This window comes from Strix aluco, chromosome 25, assembly GCF_031877795.1.
Source record: "Strix aluco isolate bStrAlu1 chromosome 25, bStrAlu1.hap1, whole genome shotgun sequence".
NCBI classification, from domain to species: domain Eukaryota; kingdom Metazoa; phylum Chordata; class Aves; order Strigiformes; family Strigidae; genus Strix; species Strix aluco.
The window spans coordinates 8227715-8253513 of record NC_133955.1 but is presented as its reverse complement, the minus strand read 5'-3'; the positions used below and the strand labels follow the sequence as shown (position 1 = coordinate 8253513).

The 25799-nt window shown below is 43.1% G+C and overlaps 1 protein-coding gene across 5 annotated transcripts; it reads left to right on the top strand.

Annotated features, from left to right (window-relative positions):
• The first annotated feature begins 150 nt into the window (after positions 1 to 150).
• On the top strand, positions 151 to 22840 carry ST7L (suppression of tumorigenicity 7 like). Of its 5 annotated transcripts, none has more exons than XR_012626428.1 (16): positions 151 to 364; positions 1249 to 1331; positions 2874 to 3033; positions 3563 to 3617; positions 4165 to 4280; positions 5876 to 5954; positions 6760 to 6914; positions 7430 to 7527; positions 8153 to 8267; positions 10095 to 10167; positions 10813 to 10915; positions 14017 to 14167; positions 14312 to 14404; positions 14500 to 14580; positions 16516 to 16656; positions 17149 to 17280. XR_012626428.1 is itself a non-coding variant. In XM_074850523.1 (16 exons), the coding sequence occupies exons 1-15, from the start codon at positions 166 to 168 to the stop codon at positions 22050 to 22052; spliced, it is 1674 nt and encodes a 557-aa protein (XP_074706624.1). In that variant the 5' UTR covers positions 151 to 165; the 3' UTR covers positions 22053 to 22068; positions 22306 to 22840. The 5 variants fall into 5 exon arrangements, 3 of the variants coding, with proteins under 3 accessions (XP_074706624.1, XP_074706625.1, XP_074706626.1); XM_074850523.1 differs by lacking the exons at positions 14500 to 14580; positions 16516 to 16656 and adding exons at positions 21999 to 22068; positions 22306 to 22840 and having other exon boundaries at positions 17149 to 17288; XM_074850524.1 differs by lacking the exons at positions 151 to 364; positions 14500 to 14580; positions 16516 to 16656 and adding exons at positions 393 to 918; positions 21999 to 22068; positions 22306 to 22840 and having other exon boundaries at positions 17149 to 17288.
• The last annotated feature ends 2959 nt before the right edge of the window (positions 22841 to 25799 follow it).

The window sequence follows — 25799 nt, the reverse complement described above, 5'->3', positions numbered from 1 at the left end:
GGGGACGCTCGGACCGCGCCCCGCCGGCGGGGGAGCGGAGATGGGCTCGGGGAGCCGCGGTGGACTCGGGGAGCGGACTGCCCGCCCTGCCCGCGCTGCCGGAGCCCACCGGGCCCCGCCCCGCCGCGCGGCCCGCCCCTCTCCCGGCGTCCCCCGGCGGCGGCCATGGCGGACAGCGGCGGGAGCGGCCGGGGGCCGCCGTGCCCCGGTGCGGCCGCGGCCCTGCGGCGCTGGGAGCAGCTGCGGCGGCGGGCGGCGGCGGTGGCGCCGTGGGCCCGCGGGCTCCTGGCCGTGGCCGCTGGGCTCGGCCTCTTCTACGCGGTGCTGCGGGTGCCGCTGCGGCTCCGGGACGGCCTGGCGGCCGGTGAGAGGCGGCAGGCCGCGCCGGGGGGGCTGAGGGCTCGCCGGGGGACGGCTGCGGGGTCTGGTGGAGGGCTGCGGGGCCGCTGGTGCGGGCCGGGCCGAGCCGTCCTGCGTCCCGGGCCCCCCGCTGTGCCTCCGCGCCCGGCCACACCGCGGCGGTTCTCGGGTGCTGCCGGGCCCGTGCCCGGGGGGATGCTGGCCGTGTCCCGGCCGTGTCCCGGTTGCGTCCTCGGCCCGTCGCTCCGCGCCCCGCTGCGTGTCAGCGCAGACACCCGCTCCCCGCCCGGGGCTGCCTGGTCGGGCCGGCGGCCGGGCCTGGGGGCGAGCCTGCGGCGGGCGAGCTCGCCATCCCCCCCCGGGCCGGGCCTTGCCCCAGCCCCGCGCCCTCCCTGCCCGGGCTGGTGCCGGGGGATGAAGCTGAGCAGCGGTTTGGGTCAAACCACGGTCAGAGCAGCGCGAGAACGCTGCGTTCCCTGCCGCGTGCTCTGAAAACCGGGGAGGAGAGGTCGGTGGAAAACGTCTGTTGGTAACACCGAGCGTGGACTTGGCTCCACAGTACGTTTCCGGTTTAGATTAAAATGAAAGAATACATTAAATTGGCTTGTGCTGCCCACCAGCCACGGTATGGGTGAAACCACAGGCTGCTTTGTCTAAGAGCTTACGCTGAAGTTTTTAGATTGGGTGTATAACCTAAATCACTGTCACAGGTGGTTACAAAAATAATATATGGAAAGGACTCTCTAACAAAGTAACGTATCCATAAAGTTATTAGGGCTGTATTGTATTACATATTTGCATAACGTTTTGTTCAACGTTGTTTAATAAAAAGCTAGTTGTGTTTTTCAGTTCTGCTCGTTAAGTCTTTGGTTTTGTTTCTCTTAACAGTGACTGTGTTCTTGAGCACTTTGACTCCGAAATTCTACTTTGCCCTTACAGTGACTTCGTCTTTTATATCTGGATTGATATTTGTAAGTAGTCCACTTTTATGTTTTTTAAACAGCTTTAGCACCTCTAAGATGCTTTTCATTAGGGGTAAATGCCATCGGCTTTTTTTCGGTCAGACTCTAGAGGGTGCCTTTGTACTAGGAAGAAACTTGTTTAGTATTTTCTCTGATGTATTGTACGTACTCTTGCCATGTGTGTTGAACATTGGGGTGAGTAAGGAAGATAACTTGTGCCTGTTTGAAGGAGATACATGTCCATATGAATGTATATGTATATGTGTGTATATATATGCATTAAAAATGCGAAATATCCATGCAAACGCTGCAGACCTCTCTGGAAAGAAAACACTGAGATTTTATCTCTCGTAAACTACGTAGTTAAGAGTTTTGTTTCTCACAGTAATTTTGAGGGGTTTTTGTGCATGTGTCCTCACACAACTTTAACAACTTTGGTGTGAAAATGAGCCAGTGATTGAGATCATCTTCAGAGGACAGTGCACAGCCGGGGCTGCCTGCCCGCGCTGGCTGGGGCCCGCTGGCCTGGGCAGTTCTGCAGGCGCAGCCGTTTCCGCAGTGATCGTCGTCTGACCCTCACGCGGGCTGTGGTGCCACCTACAAACCTTTGGAGTTAGTCTTTATTTTCAGTATTAAAAGCTAAAGCAAATGTCTCTTCTCATTAATTCAAGATATTTACCAGAATGTGCAAAACCTGTTTCATAGGTGATTTTTTTTGTAGCCACCATTAAAAAAAAGAAAAAAAGTCTTATTTATGTGGCAGAAACAACTTGTTTGCTGTAAGTAATGTTGCTTGGGTTTTGACTGAAGGATTTGAGGAAAGTCATTTAAGGAGATGGATTCTGCTTGTGATAAGCCTTTTACATAGGTTTGCTCTTAGGAGAAAAAAGTGATTATTGGTCATCCACTATTTACAGTAATGCTGCTTAACAAAGAATACAGTTTGTCTAAACATCCCACCTTTCTGCCTGCTAGTGAATATACTCAGATAAGTTGGTCCAGGGCTGACTGTGGTAAAGTGCTTGAGGACTTGTGATGCACAGGGATTCTTAATAGCTTCAGAGAGAGAGATGGTAATATTTTTGACTCAGAATTTCTGGTAAGTGAACTTGATTGCTGTTAATTCAGCCTTTTCTCTTTGGACTTTTCTGAATGGCAGAACACATCACTTTAACTGTCCATTTTGTGCTTTATTTTTTTAGAGTATTTTTGTGAAATGAAAAAACTGCACCTGTCTTGAGGTTCCTGCCTCTGTGTACAGTTTCCCTATACAGGCACTTTCTGAGAGGGGTTAGAAGTTATCCTAATGACTTGGGGAGGGAGGAACATATGTTGACTAAAATTTTACTGGTGTTTTTCAGTCTCTCATGTTATGTGGGTGATCCTGCATGACAAGACAGGCCAAAACAGATAATTAGTGTTACTTTATATGTAGATAAGTTCCATCTTATAGTCATTTGCAAGGGGATGTACAAGCTGTGAACAACTAGCTCTTCATCTCTGATGTGTCACCTGAGGACATTTCTGGTGTTTTTTTTTCTCCTGTGACAGGTGTTTGAGTGGTGGCATTTCCGAAAATACGGCACGTCTTTCATTGAGCAGGTTTCTGTGAGTCATTTAAGGCCCCTCATTGGTGGGGCAGAAAACAGCCCTCCAGCAACAGCATCCTTCTCTGCTGGAGAGAATGAGACGAGCAGGCAGAACATGCCAGGTGATTGTTGGTGTGTCCTGGCAGTTTTCCTTAAGCTTCAAGGTGGCTGGTTCGCATGAACTGCCTGTTAATTGGCTTTGACTCTGCATTAGTGCTTGTAAGAACTGGAGAAAGGCCTACATCTTACAGTGCCTTTTGTTAATAATGGTAAAAATAAACTAAATAATACTGTATCTTTGATCTAAAATTGTCATTATTAAAATATGATTTAGAAAATATATTACAGCTAAAACTGTTTCAGTAACATTAGGTATTTACTATTCTGAATATGTGCAGGATAAACATTGCATGAGTGTAAGTGGCAGTGTTTAATCCTTACACCGTGTGCTTTTGTACCCCAGCAATGTTGGGGAGCAAAAATATTTATGGCATAGCAGAAGTTTGTGAAGAAGATTATATGATTGTGCTCAGGTTGTATAATGATAAAGCAGCTTTTGAAAGTAAAACTGCATCTGCATTACTGCATTTTAAAGTCAAGTTAGTATTTCCTGTGCTTTTCATTCAAAAAGTACCTTTTTTTTTTTTCCAGAATGCAAAGTGTGGCGAAATCCTCTCAATCTTTTCAGAGGGGCAGAGTATAGCAGGTATTAATTACCTTACTTTTCGTTCATATTTTTAAAATTAATCGGGGGCGTGCACATGACTTCATCCCAGAGATTGCACTAGTAATATCAGGAGATGGCCGAGACCTGCGATAGGGGAGATTGATGTCAGTCCTGTGTTTAAAAGGCACCTATCCAGGCTTTGGCAGTTTCAGTATTAAGAATGCAAATACCACTAACATCATCAGTTTTTTTGAAAGTAGGGGAAAAGCTTTATTCAGAGGTTGAGAGAGTGATTCTGAATTTAGATTCTCTTTTATGAAACTGATAACGGCCGTATTGTAAGTCTCCTTGTGTTATTTCATAGGGAAAGCTGCTTCCTAGGAAGCCAGTTCCCGAGTTGTTCAGAACTTTACAGCCTGTACAGATTATGGAACAGTGTAGTACTTGAAACTTCTGGTTAGTAGCTCCAGTCTTTAATAAAAACTGTTTGTGCTAGTTTCAGTTGTCAGGCCCATCAGCCATCCCCCTTGGTATCAGCGTTACCATTTACTAGGAGTGCTGCTTACTGAAATTTCTCCTGTTAAAGATACATGTGGGTGACCGGGAAGGAGCCTCTTACATACTATGACATGAATTTGTCTGCTCAGGATCATCAAAACTTTTTCACATGTGATACAGATGCCCTTCGGCCTTCAGATACAGGTACCAGTGTCGTATGCGTACGGTCTGTAACTGCTGGAGAGTGTAAAAGGGGCTGGTTTTAGTATACTTGGAGGTAGCGCAAGCTATCGTGTCAAATATTTTGTGAAATGAGAGCCTTTCTCAGCTACTAAGGAGGTTTAATAGATGTATTTAGTGAAAAGACTTCTTTTATCTTGTGCTTTCCCTACTAACTTTAAGGCTGTCAGGATCCTGACTTATTTTAAGATCTCACACTTTTCAGATAATTAACAACACAGTGTTGAAAACCTGGAGTGTATTCTCAACAGGCAAAGATGTGGTCTCGTTTAAACCTTAGTAATGAATAGTCCAGCCTCCAGAATTTTTTCATTGTGTTCCACATGTTTAGTGCAGAAAATGTTCTCTACCTGGTTACTGTCAGCCTGGGTGTGAACTATTGTCAATTTGTCACATTCCGGAAGCGTTACTTGTCAGCTGGCTGTGACATGCTTGATATGAACGATGTGTTTTTGTTTGACAGAATGGAGTGTATTGTCTCGCTTGCTAAGCCAAGACTAATATTTTGTTTCCAAAAGAAAACTCAAACATTTTTCCACGTTATTCTTGCTGGACAGCAGGAGGTTTTGTTCCAAAAGAAACATGTATAGAGTCTTCGGTTTTCTTATCGTACTTGAGATAGGCCAGATATGTAACTCCATGAAGTAAGGTTCTGGAGTTCTTTCAGAGCTGTTAGCTCGTGCGAAAGCTGTTAGTGCTGCGTAGAAAATGGTAGCCTCAAGTATGTTGTTTTGCTAGAAGCCGGTTTTTAGTGTGGGATTTCTGTTTTTCCCTAATGGGAGCGCAGTGGGGAGGGGTTTAGAGTCATTGCATTGAACTTTTGTTTGCTCCTTATCTGACCGTGATTTGAATTCCCGTTGTAATTCAAATGACCCTTTTGAATAGATAGATTTCACCCTTTTTAATTGTTTCCTAGAACACTTTCTAAGAAGGTGATAAATTATTATATCTTGAATTGGCTTTGCTGTGTTTGGCCACTCAAATGTGCTTTGTAAAGTTCAACAGAAATTGTTTAACCCTTTAGGATCTGGTAGTTTTCTAAATACTTAAGTATGAAGCTATACCTGTGCAAGATATCGCTTACTCTATCACTGTTTTCTTTGAAGTTCTGTTTGAAAGCTTAAATTAAAATTCTGTGCAGGTCTGTGCGAGAACCTGTGTTTAACAACTGCTCTTGCCAAGCTTTCAACAAGTCTTGGGAAATGTTTCCAAAAATCTGTAGCGATTTAGAAATTGTACATCTGCTTGGTTATGTAAGCTGTCTTTGCTTCTCAGTGAGGGCTCTTAAATGGTCAGTGGGTAACCTTCCTGGTGGTGCTTTCTGAGATGAAATCTGGAGCGTAAGGAGAAGTTGTGAGATTCTGCTGCTTGTGGTAGAAACTGCTGGAATTAAACCACTTGTTTACTCTTCCCTTTAACAATCATATAGCAAACAGGAATTTGCAAAATGGAAGTGAACGTTAATGTAGAGCATAAGCAGCCAGCGTTGCCTCCACTGGCTTCCGGGTGTTTCGCCGGTGTCTCTGTCCCTCACCAGCCTTTCAATGTTTTTGCAACAGTTATGCAGAAAGCATGGCGAGAGAGAAACCCTCAAGCCCGGATTAAAGCAGCATATCAAGCTTTAGAGTTGAACAATGAGTAAGTTTAGTGTGTAAGTTCCATTGCTGTATTTCTAGTGTGGAAGATTAAGTGGACTGATACTGAGCACACTATCAGTTTCTTGATCTAATAATTTACTTTTAGCAAAGTTCTGAATAGCTTCAGGGGGGACTTCTGTGACATGGGGCTGTCAGTTGCACTGAAGTATTGAACGGTTCTACAAAAATATAGCTTTTGTTTTCCCTTTTTCTTGGGAGAGATTTTGTTTTAAATCTTTGTATCAGTAGCAGTAAATGAGAAATCTTATTCGGATGTGGAACAGTCTGAATATAAGGTTGTATGTGTTTCAGAGATGGCGTTGTGGTGACACTGTGTTTGGAGTCCACAGATGCCACTCCTGTAAGGGATTTAAAAATGCTCTTATAACACAAACTGAAGAATTTCACACACACCTGTGATCTGTTTTGTTATGTAGTCTCATTGTTTTTGTGTAAAATGTCTACCTGCTGGTTTTAAAATAGGAAAGCAAAGCAAACACAAAAACCCTCTCCAGACGATTACCAGAGCATTTTTAATATTTCAAGAAAAATAATTTGACTTGCTGTTACAATTCTTTCTGTTGATCTTTCTCCAAATGTGTGTGTTTTCTGTAAAATGGAAATGGTTTCTGTTTTCCTGGCGTTCACCATTTGAACTCAAATCAGTTTTTTGGTACTTTAATATTGTCCATGCTTAGATATTAAACAAAAGTGAAAACTGCCCATTTCTAATGATTTTAACACTTATCTAGAAAATACTAAACTTTGTCTCCCAGAATAATTAGTGGGTTTTTTCCTTATTACAGTTGTGCCACTGCGTACGTCCTTCTGGCTGAGGAAGAAGCAACAACTATTGTGGATGCTGAGAAGTATTTCAAGCAGGCTCTGAAAGCAGGAGAAATGATTTACAGGAAGTCGCAGAACTGCCATTCCCAGAGTCCCCAGCACGAAGCACAGCTCAGTAAGGGCTTCTGAATCGCCTAAATTCTTGGGTTTGTGAGAGCAGAAATGTAAAACTGGAGTTAAAATTAGTGATTCTAGTTTGGCTCCTGGTTCGGAGAGGCGGTTCCTACTGTTCCAGCCATGTTTGTTCCCGCTGCGGTGCCTGAAGGAGTCGTAGGAAGCGGCCGCCGCGCTCTGTGTTGGTGGCGGGGTGTCTCGGTGCGTCACTGGCTTGGAAAGTGGGATGGGCAGAGCAGGGTAACGAAGCAATTAGCCCGGGTCAGTAGCACCTCCTTTTATTTCACACAAAGTTTTGTTAAACAGAATCTTTTTTGTCATTTAACCTAGTTAAAACTTGCTGGCGTTGGTCTAGATGGGCCTGGACTGGGACAGCATCAGTAATTATTTTATGCTTTTACATGTGGTTAGAAAAAGGTTGTGGGGGTTTTGGTGTTTGGGGGTTTTTTTGAGAGAGGGAAGGAGAGGTCAGGATTGAAACTGATAAGTCTATTTGTTTTTTGTCTTTGTAATCAGGAAGAGACACCAATGTATTGGTATATGTGAAAAGGAGACTAGCTATGTGTGCCAGAAAACTTGGAAGAATACGAGAAGCAGTAAAAATGATGAGAGATGTAAGTAAAAAATAAAGTGAGCAACTGTTGTTTTTAGTCACATTGTCTGAATTGATGGTTTAAAGTTCCTCTCTAGGCATCATAATTAATCTAATTAAAATATTTTCCGATGAGATTTGCACATCATTATTCATGATTTATTTTGACAGCAGTTTTTTCAGTTCCTACGTGTAGGTTTTAATTTTTTCTATAATACAATGTCCTATGTTCACAGTTCTGTTGTCCAGTTTGCTTCATGCTTGACTCGGCGACTAACTTGTCAAAATAGCCAACTTTAGATTTCACTATCATTTTTCTTTCACTTGCCCAAGTTGTATTGTAAGTTCTTTTTTCATAGGAAAATATTACTGCCCAAGCCAACTCACCGTGGGGGTTGTGCAGATCTGGGCTGGGAGTGTGTTGTATGAACCTCGACATACTTATTTTCCATTAGGTGAATACAGGGGAGAAGTAAGGTAGAAATGATGCGATTCTTTTCATGCTGCTTATGTGCCAGTTTCTAACACTGTGAAAGACCAGAACTTTGAAAAAGCTTAAATATCGTACTGATTTCTATTAATAGTGTTTCAGGAATTCAAGTGCAATTCTGTACGTGCTTAATTTATTTCTCTTTATTGATTTGCAGTTGATGAAAGAGTTTCCACTTCTCAGCATGCTGAATATTCATGAAAACCTCCTGGAGGCTCTGCTGGAGTTACAGGCTTATGCAGATGTCCAGGCAGTTCTAGCAAAGTATGACGGTGAGTGGTGCCTGTTGGGAAATGCGGGTGTTCGGGTGTCTGAGTGCAGGTGAGGTGGGCACGGTGTGCCTGGCCAAGAGCAGATGTCTGCCCATGATCTCAGCTGCTTGGCTAGATTCCCTTCATTGGCAACAAACAGGCGCTTCTAGAGTGCAAGTCAAGTTTTTTCTTGTGAATAATGAGGTCAAATTTAGGTAAGCTAAATTGCATACAAATTACTTCTTACATTTTTAAGTTACTTCTAATCTGTAAAGAAATCTTGGAGCTCACTTTGCTTCAATTCAAGGATTATTTTAATTTTTTAATCTCTTCTACATCCCTGGTTATGCCTAAATTCATCAGCCTTTTTCTTCAGTCAGCATGTAGCCCCCTAAGTAATTGATGTAAATAAGGTGGAAAATGTAGTTTTCCTTTCTGTCATCTTCCAGGCTTGGCCTCGTGATTCTGTAACACAGAGGTTGCTCGCCAGAGATTAGCAACGTGCAAGCATGCTGCTTGCCAGAGATTAGTGGTATGCAAGCTTTGGGCTGTTAAATGGCCGTAGTTTGCTTTCACTTTCCATCTCAACTAATGTGTTTCAGGTGTTGTGGAAGTCTAGATAAAGGCTAATGAAATATATACTTACTTTCTTATTGTCCTCAGAGTTTTGCCACCTAGATAATGCCCACATCATTAGTGTACAAAGTGCTGCTGTCAAAGCTGTCCCTTAAATCACCTTCAGAATGGAGGGACATAGAAGCAGTATTTTGTGGCAGTCGTTCCCTGCCCTTGAGAAGTCGGTACGTTCTCTCTTGTGTCTCTGTTCTTCATTGCTTCAGGGAATCAAAAGTACGATATTCTCGCCCCAATCCTGTGCCCCCTGTGCGTGGCCACCCTAGCAGCCTGCTCTTGTTACTTGGCCATCCATGTTCTTCTGTGTGGATTCTTACTAATTTAACAAAACCATTTGCTCTTTTCCTGGTGCTTCTTTATATTAACATCGGGAATCGTGACACTTGCTTAAGAAAGGGTTGCTGATTTTTTTCCAAAGCATCTGGAAAAATGAGTATGAGCTTCAGACTCTCCGTAGCGCCCCTGTGTTTTGCTTGACACGACAGCCAGACTTCTAGTAAGTGATGGACAAGCCCAGGATGGGATTTACAAAAAAAGCAAGAGCCATCTGACTATACACAACATGGTACTTGGGAATTAGACCCCAGACTTTGTCTGCTTTTAAAGTAAACTTGTAGTGTGAAGTGCTAACCTTATAATCTGTAATTGTCAGCTCAAACTTGGCCTCAGATGTTCTACAAAACCTACAACTAAAAGCATTTTTCCCCATGGAACTGGAAAAGAATGGAAATGGCATTTTCATTAAAATTTGTCTACCTGTCTGTAATGAATGCAGTTTTTTTGGTCAGCTTGTAGTTGGTCTCTCAGTATTGTGTAAAACTCCGTGTTAATGTACATTTGCAAAATTAGGTAAAGATTAGAAGCTTGTTTTAAACCTTCATGGGTTAATACAGGAAAAGTATGCTGTTCTTAAGTGTGTACTTATACATGCATTTCTCTTTGAATTAAGTTTCAGTGTCTTGGTATGTTTAGAAGAAAAAAAATTACTCTTTACCAGCTAACTACAACTCAGAGTTTTTAATCCGAGACTGACTGGTGACCAGGAAGAAGACTGTGCAAAGAATTTCAAAGTTTCTAATCATAGCTGAAATGTTCCAGATGTTACATTCGCTGTGTGGTATACCCAACTAAGAATCTTCAAGCTCAAAGGATGTGGGTTTAAAGTGTTTGTCTTGCCTTAGAATCTTACAGCTTAATTATTTTATTTTATCATAGATATCAGTCTTCCAAAATCAGCAGCAATATGTTACACAGCAGCCCTGTTAAAAGCCAGAGCTGTTTCAGAAAGGTAAGCAAGCACATTTGTGAAAACAGTGGTTTGTTGCTAATCTTGGGTTATGCTGTAAAATATGAATTAAAAAGGTCTAAGTCCAACATGTAGCAGTTACATTTCTAAGATCAAGTGTATTTATATATACACATATATGTGTGTATATCGTTAAATGTAATTTAAAGTTTCTTTTAAGCATCCATGAAGTTAATACAGCTTAAGATATTTTTCAAGAGCCCGTGTACACACATGTGCTTTTGTATAAATTTCGTTTTCAGTTTCTTGCTTGTGATGTTCAGCCGTTCTTTGTTCTGTGGATTGGGTGCAGGGTATTTGTGGTAGCTCATGTTGGCATTTCACTCCTGGTCTGTTTGCCCAGCTGATCCCAGTGTCCCTCTGGGTGGGTGCTGCTGCAACCGTCACAGGAAGGACTCGATCACCTTATGTGATTGACGTGGATTTCGGAAAGTTAAACACAACTTTGTCGTATGGGCATGGATGACAGTCAGGATACCTAAATTAACGTGAACATTTGTCTCCTAGAAGGGTTTGTTTATCTTTCTTGACAAATCAGCCAATTTTTAATGAACTCCAAGCTTACAGTGCAAATAAACACCTGGTTAGCATTTATTACTTTTGTTCAGTGTGGGTTTTTCCCTTCAGGTTCTCCCCAGAAACTGCCTCCAAAAGAGGGCTTAGTACAGCAGAAATTAATGCTGTGGAAGCAATTCACAGAGCTGTGGAATTTAACCCTCATGTTCCAAAGGTAAGAGTATTTTATTTCCTATTGGACCACTTCTATTGTCTTCTGAAAAAAGTCATGTTATCATCTTGTTATTGGAGCCTTTCTAGCCCCATGTTTTCTTGAAGTATCTCCAGCCGTTGAGTTGTTGAACACACTAGTATTTATATCATACATATTTGGTGGCCAGAATTAGTTGTTTGCAATAAGTGATGATAAAACAGGGGGGTTTTGCAAAAAATTTAAACTCAAAATTTTCAAACTCGATGGAAAGTCCAGCAGTGTATTACTGAAGGCCCTTCACTGGGTAAGGGTAAGCATTAATAAATGTAAATTTAGATATTTAAAATCCCTGAAGGCAAATTAAGTTCTCCAAACAATAACCACTCATAGTATCTCAAAATACATTTTTTTCTGTTGTGCTTCCAAGCACAGTTCCAGGACTTGGGTTATTGAAAGATCCGCAGTCGTTTATTTTCTTCATCCTCGTGTAAGTGAGATAAAGAGTCGGTGTTGCTGCAGGCTGTAATTTAATGTCTGGCATTGCTTGACGTGGCCGGGATACGGATTCCACTGAGCACTGGGTGAAAATAAAATCTTAGGTTGCTTTTTACTGTACTGGTATCGGCGATGCGTTCAGTTTGAAACCTCGCATGCAGAAGGTTGGCTTAGTCCTGGACCTAATCCTCCTGAAATGGTCATGGAGTCCCAGTGACTGTTGCTGTGAAGGCTCGAATTATCCAGCCGCTCTCTTCTGTCTGCCTGTCCAATCTAATAGAATGTGCACTGAGAGAGCTAATTGCTGGGAGAAATTGCTGCTTGTGTGCATGACTGATCAAGAGCGTAGCAAGTTCATTTCAGACAGTCTCAGACAGATTTTTCTTTAGCCTCTGCCTTCAGGGGAAGAAGATTATAACGCATTATCATTATCTAAAAGTTCTTTTATTTTGTATATCCTCCAGTTTCAGGAGCCTTATGCACCTTTTTAAAGAAGTTAAGTATCATTTCAAACAGGCTGTTTGCAAAATATGTTCCGTGGTTCTACAGACAATCACCGACACTGATTCCAGGTTGCAGTAACTTGATCTTCTAATTGTATACCTATCCAGTTGTCTTCATGATTTTTTAAAATTACAATATTGCCTTGAAACACCAATTTATTAGGTGACAGGGCAGAATTTTTTTGGTGCTATCTAGAGCTCCGAGATGCTTGTAGTCACAGCAACCAAGTGAACGAGGGCACAAACAAGTGAAGTAACTTGCCCAATGGGTCACAGTGGAGTAGTGGAGAGAAAATCTGGTTTTTGAATTTGCAGTCTGTTCTGTCCCATGGACTAAAAATAAATGAGTATGTAAAGTAGAAATCCCTTTGTTCTTGCATCTGGTGAAAGTGGTTGTCTTTGCACATAACATCGTTTTGCATAAGGAAAATAAGATAATGTTTGTTTCTCTTTGTTTGGAGTTATGCTTTTACAGGGATGGGTTTTGTTTGGAAAGTTAGGAAGGCACTTTACACTGCTAGGGAAATGGTGCTCTTAAGCCATTTCAAATTAGAGATCTGTAACTACATTTTGATAATGTAAGAAACAATCTTTTTCCAGTCATCTTCTGGATATCTTACAAATTTTTTTGTGTATAAAGACTTCCTTAAATCTGCAAAACCCAAGATACTTTCAGTACTGATATCTTGCCTGTTTTATGGTTAAGACATGAAAACCTGCCAGACTCTGGAATTTTTCCGTTTCTGTGGTGACACGGGCAGAGAGACCAAAGCCTGGAGTTCAGCGTTGGCACGTTGTGGCAGTACTGGCAGTGGGGCTTCATCACCACTCTCACGTTTATATTCCCCTGCTCTCTGCACAGTTAGTACAATGGAAAAGGGCACTGCGGAGAGCATGAGGAGTCAGGGCAAGGGTCAGATATTTGAGACCATTTTCCCACAGCAGCCCTGTGTGAGTGATCCTTTACTGTGTTAAAAAAAAAAAAAATTAAAAAAAAAAATTGAAGAGGATTAGAGGGGATTAGCAAGAATATTACCCTCCGGAGTGTAGGCCCAAGGCACTAAGAGAAGAACCTAGCCAGGCAGTAAATGTGCTTTATTTGGCCAGGGCACAACCCCTCCTGCATTCCTTCAAGAATCTGAATGGGAAAAGTTAAGTCCTCAAACTGGATTAGTAAATAATCTCATAGTTTGTGGCATCTGCTGAAATAAATCGGCGAGTTAGCTGCATTCTTACACTTTGGGAGACAGTCAAAGGAATTGCCAGCTACACTGATCAAAGATGTGGATTAACTTGGTCTCTTATTGAATGAGACACTATATGCTAGGAGAGAACGACTCACAGGTGAATACTAGAGCTGAAACTGTCATCTCAGTCTTGTAGAAATTACTCATCTGTTTTTAAAAGCTAAGTTAAAATGAATACCTGTCTTTTTTTAATGTACCAAAACAAAATTGCATGTCCTGTGTTTCAAGGGAAATGGAAAATGATCAGTCCTTGTGTTCTTTGACCCTTCTGTGCATCAGATATTCTGCTGATGTAGGGAGGAGGCCAAAATTGAAAAAATCTGAAATCGGAGATACTTTGTGGTAGTCCAGCAAAACCACATTCAACCAAGATTTTCCTGGGTTTGGTTTATTGTTCTTCCTTTGGTTAGCAAGCTGTCACTTTCTGGTTTGCTACTCAAGAGCTGGCAAGTACTGAGCCTCCTACACTGAAACTTTCGGTGATGAAATGCTGAGCAGAAATACTGTTGGTTTGGTGGGTTTTTTTATTAGCCTGAACTTGTTGCTCATTGGTATTGTACCTGCGGCATTATACTTTATGTATATTCCACAAGAATGTATTTTTATTTTGCCTTACTGAAGGTGCTTTTTTTTTTTTGGTGGTATTTTGTGTGTGAAAACCCCAGTTTAAGAGTCTTATACCAGGCTGTGTGTTTTGCTGCTTTTCCCCTCCCGTGGAGCGCAGGCTGCCTGCACTGTGTCGGGACTGGGCTGTTTCTCCAACAGGCAGAAGCAGGCCCCTGTGGGATGTGCTCAGTTATGCCTCAGATGATCATTTACATTTCACAGTTAAAGATTTTGGAATATTCCACATAACAAGTGTGCTTTCCACTTTCAGTATTTACTAGAAATGAAGAGCTTAGTGCTACCTCCAGAGCACATTCTGAAGCGAGGGGACAGTGAGGCAGTAGCATACGCTTTTTTCCACCTCCAGCACTGGAAGAGGATAGAAGGGGCTCTAAATCTGCTGCACTGTACATGGGAGGGCAGTAAGTATCTCTCCTTGTTTTAGTTTTTTCTGTACAGCAGACTAATCTCTCTGCTTTATTCACCTCCAACACGATTGGTTCTCTTTGTGAGAAGCTGGTCACTTGGTTTAGATACAGATCTGATGTCACGCTCTCTCTTTTCAGCATTTAGGATGATCCCATACCCGTTAGAGAAAGGTCATCTTTTCTATCCCTATCCGAGTTGTACAGAAACAGCAGACAGAGAACTGTTGCCAAGTAAGTGGTTTCTAAGCAGTAATGATAATAAAACATAAGCTAAGGACATGTTCAGTTTGTGGTATTCTGTATTTACCTTACTGTGATTTTTTTAGTTTGAGCTTCCTGTGAAGGGGATTCAGCTATTTGTTGATGTCCTTCCCCAGCGATCCTGGAGCACTTGACGTGTGTGTGTGGTAAATGTTAGCTTGACTCTCTAATAACAGAAGTCCTTCAGAGATGAAGTCTGTGTGTGGTACATTCAGATTAGATTTGGCCAACTTCGAAAACAACAAAATGGACCAGTTCTTGAAATACTTTTAAAAGAATTCATGGATTTGACTACTGTTGTAGAGGAGCCGTGTCCTTTTCCCAAGGAATAGAGGCATGGTTCCAGTCCTGCGTTCGGGTGTCTGTGATCTTGCAGAGAATCCTCGGTTAATCTGTAGCTTCACAGAGCATGTATTGCTTTCGGTCATCGATTCGTTGGTCCATATTTGTCAGCTGGGCAGTGTGCTTCCTGGGGCTTCTTACCCGTTAGGTATTTCTATGGATTTATACTGACACTTGACCCTGAAAAGTAAGTCTTCTCCAGCTGCCCATTACTTCAAGATTATTTCATGCAACTGTGAGCCTACATGGTTTTTTTCTTTAGGTAAGGCGAACAGACTAAATCACTAGGGCCCATGCTCATCATATTTAGGAAAATAGCATCAATTTAGATTAGAATTAGACTGTTAATTGTACCTGTTAATAGGATTCCTTTGGGGGTGAACTTCTACATCATGAAGAAACACAAGTCCCAGGGGACTGGAAAGGGCTACTGCAAAAGCACCAGCAGACCCACTGAGACCGCAGCTGTGGAAAGGAAAACTACACATACGTGTTTCTATTTAAAAGCCTGAAGTTATATTTAAAATGTGTAATTTAAATTTGCCCCCAGACTGCTTTAAATTACTCATTTCTCACTTATGCAGGATATTGCACAAGGAATTCCTTGGTTAGCGACTAACCCTAAATTGTAGACTTCCCAGCATAATTAAACACCAACACATGCAGATATTTCAACACGATCACTCACGCATTCCTGTTATGTTTTAAATATAAAACTACCCATAAATAAAACAATCTTAGCACTTTTATTGCAGTACTTCCTTGAGAAATCTTGACACTTTTTAAAAATTTATCTATTTAGAATAAAGTTGGTCAAATCAATGATTCAAAAATCCTGTATTGGTCTGACTGGTAACAATTCTCAAATGGCCATGAACATATAGAATTATCTTTACTTGTCCTTATCTATTTCAGGTTTGATTTTAATTTCCCAGTGTAGGGAAAACTAGTGAAAAAAGAATCTTTCCTATTTTTTTTTAACACTTTCCTGACTTATGTTGGGACCTTTCCTAAGTGATATTGCTCCATGTTTTAAAAATTGGGCAAGCTCCCACAGGGGATGAGAGCATCCCTCTGTTCCATAGTGGACGAGTGGTCCCTGGTTGCTCGGGGAAGGGGAGCGTGGTGCTGTCTGGTTGCATGTGAAGAAGGTGAACTGATAATCCCTGGGATAACACTGAACGTTTCTGATGGGCGTTAGACATGGAACTCTGAATGTTCTACTTAGTTGTGCTCCAAAATCAGACACTTAAAAGCAAAACAAAAGCCAAGCACTTTGCCATTAATGCATTGCAAGAGCGTGAGCCACTGCTGCTGGACTTGGTCGTGCAATGGCAGCTTTCATGTGCCAGCATTCGGAAACAGTAACTGGGAGGGTGAAGTGTCTTTTTCCTCCTCAGACTTCAGTTTAAAAATGAATACAATTGTATTTTCTTGTTTTACGGAAAGGCTTACTTAAATTTTGAGGCTTTTGTTAGATTTTCAGAACAGCTTGTCAAGAAGTGTGCAGCCCTTTCATAATTCCTTATGTCTATAGAAACTAATTTTTTCTTCATTTAAAACCCCTTTAAAATCATTGGACAAAAGTCAGGGCTGCAGGTATTCAGAGCCAGTAAGTAATTGCAAATTCCCCAAACAGGTCCTGGGCTAGTAACCAGTAGTAGTGTCTTGAGTGCTGAAAGCTCCATATGCCAGCCCTTAGCCTGCCTAATCAGCTTCTTTTGATTTTGTTACCATAGATTGGAAATTGCAAGGAGCTGCTATGTGCAGAATTTATAACCTAGTCCTGGTGCTGTTTTCTTTGAGGTCTACTCTGTCAGCTGCTCTGAAAAAATTTACTGTAGCCTACCAACCAGAGATCTTTGAAAAGTATTAAGGAGGTACCTTGCATGTATATATAACGCGAGGGTTGTTTTGTACTTGCTGAGCTGCTTATAGGATGGGGAGATGTGCTGTTCTCTTCGGGTAGCAGGGTTAATGCTTTGGAGGGTTGAAAACACCAGAATTGTTTAAATTGGTCTAGGTAATTTTGACAGCTTGTGAATTTTACAGTTCATCCCTCTGTCCTGTTAAAAGAGTAGGTACCAAAAACTAAACCTGATGAAATGCTTCAAAAGTAAAGCCCATGCAAGTGAAAAAGAAGACTGGGAAGAGAAAGATGTAATGACTATTAACAATGAACACAAGCATTTAATGTAGGGGAGACATTTTTCAGAAGTTTAAGTACTGGGACCTAACATGTGCTGCCCAATAGTCTTGAGTCCAGACTTACTCCTTCTGAAAGTGTAGAACTGAGTTACAAGACTGTGTAAATAATTCGTAAAACTGTCCTCGATTATCAAATGTCAATATTCTTAATTTTTTCCTTTCAGCATTTCACGAAGTCTCCGTTTACCCGCAGAAGGAACTTCCCTTTTTCATCCATTTCACAGCAGGCCTCTGCTCCTTTTCAGCAATGCTCGCCCTTCTCACACACCAGTTCCCTGAGCTGATGGTCATTTTTGCTAAAGCTGTGAGTATCATCTCTGTCATGGGGCCTGCTGAGGTAACTTGGGGAGTTTTGAGGTCCGTGGTGAAGTAGGCCCTGGTCAGTCTCATGCTTCTGGGCCATGAATTATTTTATCTCCCTTTGTAAGAATCTTAATTAGTGACAAATACTTGTTGAAATTTGGGCAAAATGTCTATTTTGACAAGGTGAACTGTTACTATAACATACCTTGGCTTTAATTTGCACTCTAATGGTGAGAGAGCAGCATTTTAGCACCAGAGAAATTTTGCCACAGGACACTGTGGTGAGTATGGATTTTATTCTCATAGAAGTGAAAGACTGCAGTGTGAGAGCCTCAAAAAATAAATTTGTTGGCTGGAGATTTTGAGAAGTGAGTAAAAGACAGGCTGGACTGCAGGAAAAACAGATCTCTTGCTGAGCGTTGGAAACTAGTAGCATGATGTGACTGGAACGGATGAGAGCAGAGGTAAAGTAACCGTTACCTCCTAAGCCAGGTTCAGAAGTTAGTTACCTAGCTGTCACCTACCTTTTGGGAACTAGACCGGTGGGTTTGTATCTTATCTGGTTACAGCTACTAGATGGAGAATGTGTTGAGTGACCTCAGTTCTGTCACTTGAGTACCCGTTCAAGGATACAGATTGGTCTTGACAATGGCGATACGTTTCTAATCTCTGCTGCTTTAGACACATCTAACATGTCTGCTGTTGTTTGTTCCTGTAGGTGCCTTCTGCGCCCGTCTCCTTCCTCCCTCTCTCTGCCCTGCTCTCTTCAGGGTTTCTTTTCCTTGCTTCTCTGTTAACATTGCTGCTGGCTGTAAGCTCGTCTGAAAGCTGTGCTCCCTTACTTGTCAGAGGGAGAAACTGCCCAGGCAGCTTCCCCTCGCCACTTCTCAGGCTAAGCCACGCGGCTTGGCCTTTGTTGAACTGTGGGTCTCGCGCAGAAGAGTGAAGTGGCCAATAGAGAGCCCTGAACTCTCAATGAATCATTTATTCTAGCTTTGCTAGTCAAAAGAGAGGGTGAAAGGCGTTACGCTTTCTTGCTGTTTTAATGCAGCAGGTAATGGAGACCCAGGAGGTGAGCCCTTTTTCTTAAGAATACGTTGTTCCTAAAAGCATTGGCTTTGCTAACGATTCTAGTCCACAGTGTCCAAGTCATGCAGGTCTGAGAGTGGGGCCTCATTTCCACACAGTTCTGTTGATCTTTTTGTTGGAAAATGTAGTTGCACATGCCAGTGACAAATTTCAGTGCTGCTCATAATTGGCTGGGTTCATAGTAACTAGGGTCTAACTATCTGCTTGATTAATTCTGTAAGGACTGCATTAGCAAAGTTGTATGATTTCCAAAGAGATACAAGGTCAAATGTTATGCTAACAAAGAATTGCTTGGTGAAGTTCTCTCTGCTGGGTTTCTTGAACCAAAAAAAGACTTTGTACGAGTCAGTTGGCTTTGCATACTGGCATTTTGAATGTCAAGTGACATGTCCAAATGTGGGGGAAAAAACTCCCAGGGTTTGGTCATTTGGCAGTGTATTTATTTCACTTATTTTCTACAGAAACGGATAGATAGTGTCTGTTCAGCTGAAAAGATGATCAAGAAGCCTGTGTATCGCCGTGTCATTCCACCAACCGAGTCACAGTGGGGGCAGGCACAGGCAAAGGGGTTCTTGCCCCTTACTGTGCTAGTTTAATACTGGCAGAAGTGGAAACTGTGTATTGAAATAAACAGCCAAGTAATGAATTCTGTGTTAACCCCTGAGATTGACAGCTGAGAAGGGAATGCCATCTTCCAGTATTCTGTTACTTTAGACAGAGTTAATGTTAAGTCCCAGTCATACACTAATGACCAATATTCTTCCTTATTTTAATTATTATTGTACTCTCAATCCCATTCCTGATGTTTTCAGAAGCATTCAGAAAACTTGTAAGAAACGATGATATTCATTATCAAATTAACACTTCCAATTTTATTCATAGATTGCTTCAGTATTCCAACTGCAGATAATGCTGTGACTGCTGCTTACACTTTATAAAGCGTTATCTCTTGTGTTCTGGAGGTATGTGGCAGTAGCATCTGGTTGAATTTTCATACTGAAAATGGAAGTTTACCTTCTCTTTAATGACACCTGTCTCTGCACCCAAGAATACTGTAATAAAACAATTATTATTTGCTGTATCTAGTGTTATATCTGCAGGTAATTCCAGTGCTTTAAGCTTTCAAAATGAAATTTTTTTTCTTGTGTGTTTCATAATCTCAAGTATTTTTTCATGATACTGTGTTTTACCTCACTAAATACAGTAATTGGAGATAATAAAGTTCTAGATGGTAGATACCTGGAGTGCTCTGGCCTTAGTGAAAAAGTGATACAAAATGTATTTCCAACAAATTGTTGAATTTCCAACAACTCTAGAACACAGTTTTAGGAATGACAGTTGGGAAGGACCGTGTATATGGAATTCTTCACTACAGATCTCAAAGCAACTTAAATATGACCACTTAGGTTACATTTCAGTTGCTTCTTGATCAAACTGTTGTTCCCAGCAGTTGAATCTCCCCAGCGACCTGTGTGCCTCTGAAGGGTTTTAAGAAGTTGAATACCTTTCTATTGACTTGAAAAGTCTGAGTTTACATATTTTCATTTGTTAGTGCTTGAGTTTGTTTCCTCCATAATAAATCACAGGGTAAACCTTGGCAAATTGCTAAAAATATTCCAAGTGGCCAAAAATCACAATGAAGCGTTTGCTGGTTCCAATGTATACAGCGTAATACGCCGTCAGCAGGGCCTAGAGCGCTGGCACCGGCTGCGGGTGGGACGGAGGCGGCCCTGCCTCCGCGCCGGGCGCCGGGGGATTTCTGCTGTCCTGCCCAGTGGAAGGGCTTGCGGGCGCTAGGACTGGGCCCGGCAGAAGTGCTGAGCATTTACTGATCCACTTAGAGCCAGCTGCAGCTCACTAGTTCTCTTGCAGCTCGGACATTTAATGTCCTTTGAGGAAGGGAAGGTGTGCTGAGGACAGTGGGACAGGCAGCGGTAGAGCTCCGTGCGACCCGCGGTGCGAGCGCGAGTGCTCTCAGTGGGTAAGAGCTCAGGCTCGCTGCTTGCTTCAGCTAGATTTCTGATCTCTTGGAGAATCGCTCTGATCTTGATCCTCGGAGACAGCTCTGTTGTCTCAAGTAGTTGCTGTTGAAAATTTTCTGAGTAAGTGACAGAAGGGAGGAGGTAGGCGAAAGGGATGGCAGCAATCTCTGCAGTTCACTGAGCAAGCTGAAAAATACTCTGTTACATAAAACAACTTCTGCTGAAACTGCAGACAAAAGGGTCTGATTATTTTTCCATTCAGTATGAATTTTTGTTTTTTAATAATTACCTAGGTGGAGAACTGTGTGGCTATGTACCATCTTGCAAAAGTGATGTTGCACAATTCCTTCTGTAATATCTTAAAAGACACCAAGAAGTCTGCCTTCGAGAAAACTAGACATGCAGAGTGACAGCAGGGACTGTCTGCTCAGAAGTTCCTGGAAACAACCACCATGCCTACCTTCTGAGGAAATCAGTCCCATTTTTTAAGTCTGAATCTTATGCTGCTGGAATAGACCAATATTAGTTAATATTAAGTATTGAAAAAATATTGAAGCAGTGTTCCTGCTGAATCCTACTGAAAACAACTTCCTTGTTCATGGAGTTGGACAAAATCCTGAGACAGTCCCTGTTCCAAAGTGTTTTGAGATTGATTGCTCGATATTTTCACAACAAAGAAAAAAGTCGTGGGACTTAAATTAAAAATTGGCTAATTTTTGATTGCAAGATTAGGAGAAAACATTTCTCGTTCTGGTTGTTCCGTAGCTCCCCGTTGGAGGGTTCCTTGCCATTTTGCTGATAGCAGCCATCTAGAGACAGAAAATAGGCCTAAACAGAGCCCCGTCTGGCAAGCCCTGCTTTCTGTGACACGCTGCTTTACTTTCTGAACAAATCCCCCTACCACTTTCCCCAAAGCTCATTAAGTGAGGCTGGAGAATTAACTTTTTAGCCAGCTGCTGAACTTTTCATATTTATAAACACTTGAGTCTTTTGCTTATCTAAGAGAAAATGTGTATAGTTTGGAGATGTGCACTTCCCTGCCAATGTGTAATGAGTAGTTCTACACTTCGTAGAAAAAAAGCCTGAAGTTTCCTGTCACAGCTGAGTGTCGATGCCAAGGGCAAAGGTTTCTTGCCTTGCTAATCTACATCTTAACTCATGCACTTAATGTGAAGGTGCCACACGCAAACAGGCAGGGGAGAAGCTAGCTGCGGTGGAAAGCCCCTGCGCTGCTGTGAATGTTATGTTTTAAAAGCCTTTTTAATGTAATATTGGAGGTTATGATAGAAGCCAGGAGGGCCAAAGTAAAACCCTCAAAGTAAATGAGGCCTGTCATTGCTGCCTCCTGAAAAGAGGGTTTCTACGGGGATAACACGAGTCCCAGCGGAATACTTGGGGGATGGGTTGAGAAGGTGCAGGGCAGTTTGCACCATTCGTTTTAGCCTAATCTGGAACTGTTTAGAGGGCATCTAGAATGTGGGTCCTGTCTGGAAGCACGGGCCGGTTTTGGTGGATGGTCTGTTCAGTTTTTGCACGTTTGAGTCGATGACCTATAAATAATCCACGCCTGACAGCGTGCTGCCCTCCTCCCCGCGGGGCTCAGCGCCGCTGCCGTCCTAACCCCCCCTGCTTCTGCCTAGGTGCTGCGGGTGCTGTGGCCTGTGAGTGCTCCCAGCGTCCTGGCCTCCAGCTGAGCGGACCATGCCGGCGGTGAGTGGGCAAGGCTGGGGCCGTGGCTTCGGAGGGATTTTTCCTCTTTTGTGTGTCTTGCCTAATATTTAATGTTCGCTGCAAGCCTATGTCATGGCATCAGCGCTGAGGGGATCGTAGCTCTGCTGCCTTGAGGGGAGGATACAGGGTGGGTTTTTGTTTGTGCCTTTAGTCTGTAAAAGGCCTTTGGTTTTGAAACTGAGCTAACTTTTTGTTGCTGTGTTCTGTTTCTTCTAGTGCTCTGGGACTCTTCTTTCATCCTTCAGCTTCATTACAGAAAACACTGAGGTGCCCCTGTCCGGTGTCCGGCATCGGCCGGCTCTGCTGTGCCCGGAGCGCACTTGCCGTGCTGGGTCCATTCCGTTGTTCTCCCGAGCCTCGCCCCGCTGGTTCGCTGACCCCCGGGCGTGGGGGGCGAGGAAGGAGGCTGTGCTATCCAAACTGGTGTCTTTGACAGGCTTCCACGTTGGTAATGGTGCTTAACGTATGAATTTCTTCTTTGGCCTTGGTCTGTAGTCATCTAGGAAAATAGTTTTTGTTGAGCAATACCTTACTGCTCCCTTAATCACTTGTACAACTGGAAGCTAATGCTTCCTCTGTAAGAAAGGAGAGGACTGAGCAGATGTTTGGAGTATTGACACTTCCTCCTCAGCTGCAGATGCACCAGATAATTGGCTTAGATTTAATTTTATAAGCCTTTTTCAAAATATTTGTTAACCGCAAAGTATGGTTCTGCTTTCTTTATTAAAAAGTTGCTTCTTAACACATTGAATTTGTTGACTTCTTAAGTGTCTGTTTAATATAGATTACAATGTGCAAACAAAGATTTGTTTCTTCTGTGTCCTACAAGCTTGCATTGCGCAAGGAAATGGTAGTATAAACTCCTCTATTTTGTATTGCTGCTACTTTAGATGTAATTGTGCATCTTTTGTCTTTCAAACCACTTTGCCCTGAGGAACAGGGTGGCTTCTGAAGCTGCCAAAAGCCGTTGTGATATCTGCATGGGAGTTTTTTGGGAGACCTGCACTTTCACGTGTTAGTCCAAAGTACTGTTGTTGTTGGTATCGGGACACAAAGAGAACTGAGGTGCGGAGCGTTCTCCGAGGAATCGCTTCATGTGCAGACCAGCCCCAGGGCTCGGTTTGCTGCAGAGGCGAAGAGACGGCTGGGGCAGCCCGGTGGGTTGAGGTGGTCGCTGCGACCTCCATTCCTTGGAGCAAACGACCGCGTTTCCACCTTCAGGTCTGCTGCTCAGCACTGAGGAAGCAGAGTCCTGATAGCCAAGGCAGCTTTGAGGTAGAAGTGATAAAAATAGCACAGGCTTGTGGATAAATGCTAATTCTGAGCACATGACAAGTTGTCCGTCATCTTACATTTTACAGATAAACACGTATACTTACCCCTAATAACTAGGGAGATTTTATGTGTTTAATCTTCACTGATGTTTGTGAAGGATTGATGTAAGCTGTGACGTTGACGGCTTCTTTCAAAGGTGGTGTAAATTATTCTGGTTTCTGAATCCTGGCTGGAAGAAGCTTGCTGTGGCCGCCTCTATTCCCTGAAATAATACCTAAATCAATCAATTACAGGTTAATTGGAGTTGACCTATAATCTGTCTTGATAAAAAGGCAGAATGATTCTTTTTCTTGTTCTTTCCCAAATCCTTCTTTACCTTGTAAACAGAGTGCTATGAAGCGGGCAGTCGCCTGTGCATCTCGTGTAAGCGCAGCTTATTTGTAACCGGCTGGGAGGAGCCACAGGTGTTTAGGTAGAAATGCCACTGTTCCTCCCCACTGTATGTTTCTATCGACTGGGCTTTAATCCAAGTTAAATACTTGAATTCATCGAGGAGTCAAGAGGGGAGCCCTGCAGACAGGTACTACCAAATTTTTTTGAGTTGCTGAACTAGTAGTAGGTAATTTTCTCAACTTTCCTTCCAGTTGAATGGATGTCACTGGGGCGGTTTCTCACTGTGGAATCATTGTGGTGATTAATAGGTATGTTGTGTTCGTGTAATTTCACTTCTTGGGCCGCAGGGGCCCATAAGGTAACCAACCTAATGCTTTTTAAAGTTGAACATTTTCCAGCATTTGTGTGGGGTTGTAAATGAAGCGCTGCCTCCCATGTATCATCCCAAGAGCTGCTTTCTTTCACTGTCCTCCCCTGACATCACAGTAACAGAAAGGGGATGGGCTTGTGCTGAAAGTATTGCTGGCAACGAGCTAGGTAATGAAAATCTTCCTGTCTCTAGAAGTGCCAGTAATTCTTGAGGAAGGAGGAGCTCGCTGTGATTTCCTAGCGGGGCTGTTCATGCTTCATAGGAGCATTCATTTGCCACTTAGGAGCAGGGACTTGCCACCTGGTCCATACCATGGTGATGCCGTATCAGTCCACATGCAATTAAGTTGCATGCATGTGTGTGTGTATATATATGAAAAAATGGCAATTATGACTCAGGGCAGATAAGCATTGATTGTCCCATTTCCCTGAAACATGCACCAGGGTGACCTTAGAGCCATCGGGGTGGCAAAAGCCTTTCCACGAGGCTGGCTGTGGTGTTAGACTTCTCAAATTCTCATTTCAGAGTAGCCAGTGAAAGTCAAGGAACTTGAAAATCAGCATTTATTTATAGGGTAATTATAGTCTCTTTGATTCATTTAGGCAGGATTTGAGTTTGGGATGGGTTTGGTTTGGTGGGGTGTTTTTTGTTGCTCCCAGGGTCTCACCATGCCATGACAGAGCAGGTTTCGATCCGAACACCAAGGAGGAGCAATGCTGCGTTTCTTCCTGCCAACCTCTTACCCTTCCAGAAGTCATCTCCAAAAAGCTCGGGAAGGGGAAGGAAAGAGGGAAGTGTTATCACAGATAGTAAAGCTGTTGTGAGGCAATTAGGCAACTAAATTCTTCACAGAATCACAGAACACCAGGTTGGAAGGGACCTCAGCTAAGAAGTTCAGAAGAGCAACTGCCCCAGCCTGGGTCTGCGCCGGCCCCTTGGTAGGAGTAGGCGTGTTCCCCTGGCTATTGGTGCTGCTGTAATAATAAAACTCTTACAGCAGCGGTGAGGCACTTCAGACTAAGAAACATTTCTGGGTAACAGGGTCTGCTCAAGGCAGCTCTAGTTCATGTGGGCTTAGAGACCACATCAGAATCGCCTCCGGGGAATGAGCTCTCCCGCAGCCATTTCCCGTGCTGTGAGCCGTCGTTCTTTGACTCCGGGGACGGACGCCTGCGTTACTGCCTTGGACACGTGTACGTACGTGGCAACGGGGCTGTTCACGCCATCGGAAACCCCGGTCACCAAGGTTGTGCTGACAGATTCACAGCGGAGAGGGTCGCCTCGGCCCTGGCTGCTGCACTATAGCGGCTCTCGGGTTTGTCACGGGCCCGTTCCCTTCCTGCGTCTGCTCTGGCGCTGGCCGGGCTTGTTTATTCCCTGCTCCTCGTCCTGGAATTGTTGTGAGGGTGCCAAGGCTCGTAGATCCATGACTCTGAGCAAGGCAGGGTTTAAAGGTCATAGTCAAGACCATTAATAACAAGGTGCAAACGGCTGGTTTATATGTAATGTGAAGCTTTTTACTTATTTCATTTTTGCACTTTGGGGGCTCTGTTTGCTTATGGAGCACTTGGTGTCTGGTACCTATTTAGGCTGAGAGCAGGCAATTGGGTTCCTTCAGGCCTTCAGAGGAATGCAGAAAATTGTTCTCTGGTGTTGTAATTCTGCTGGGATA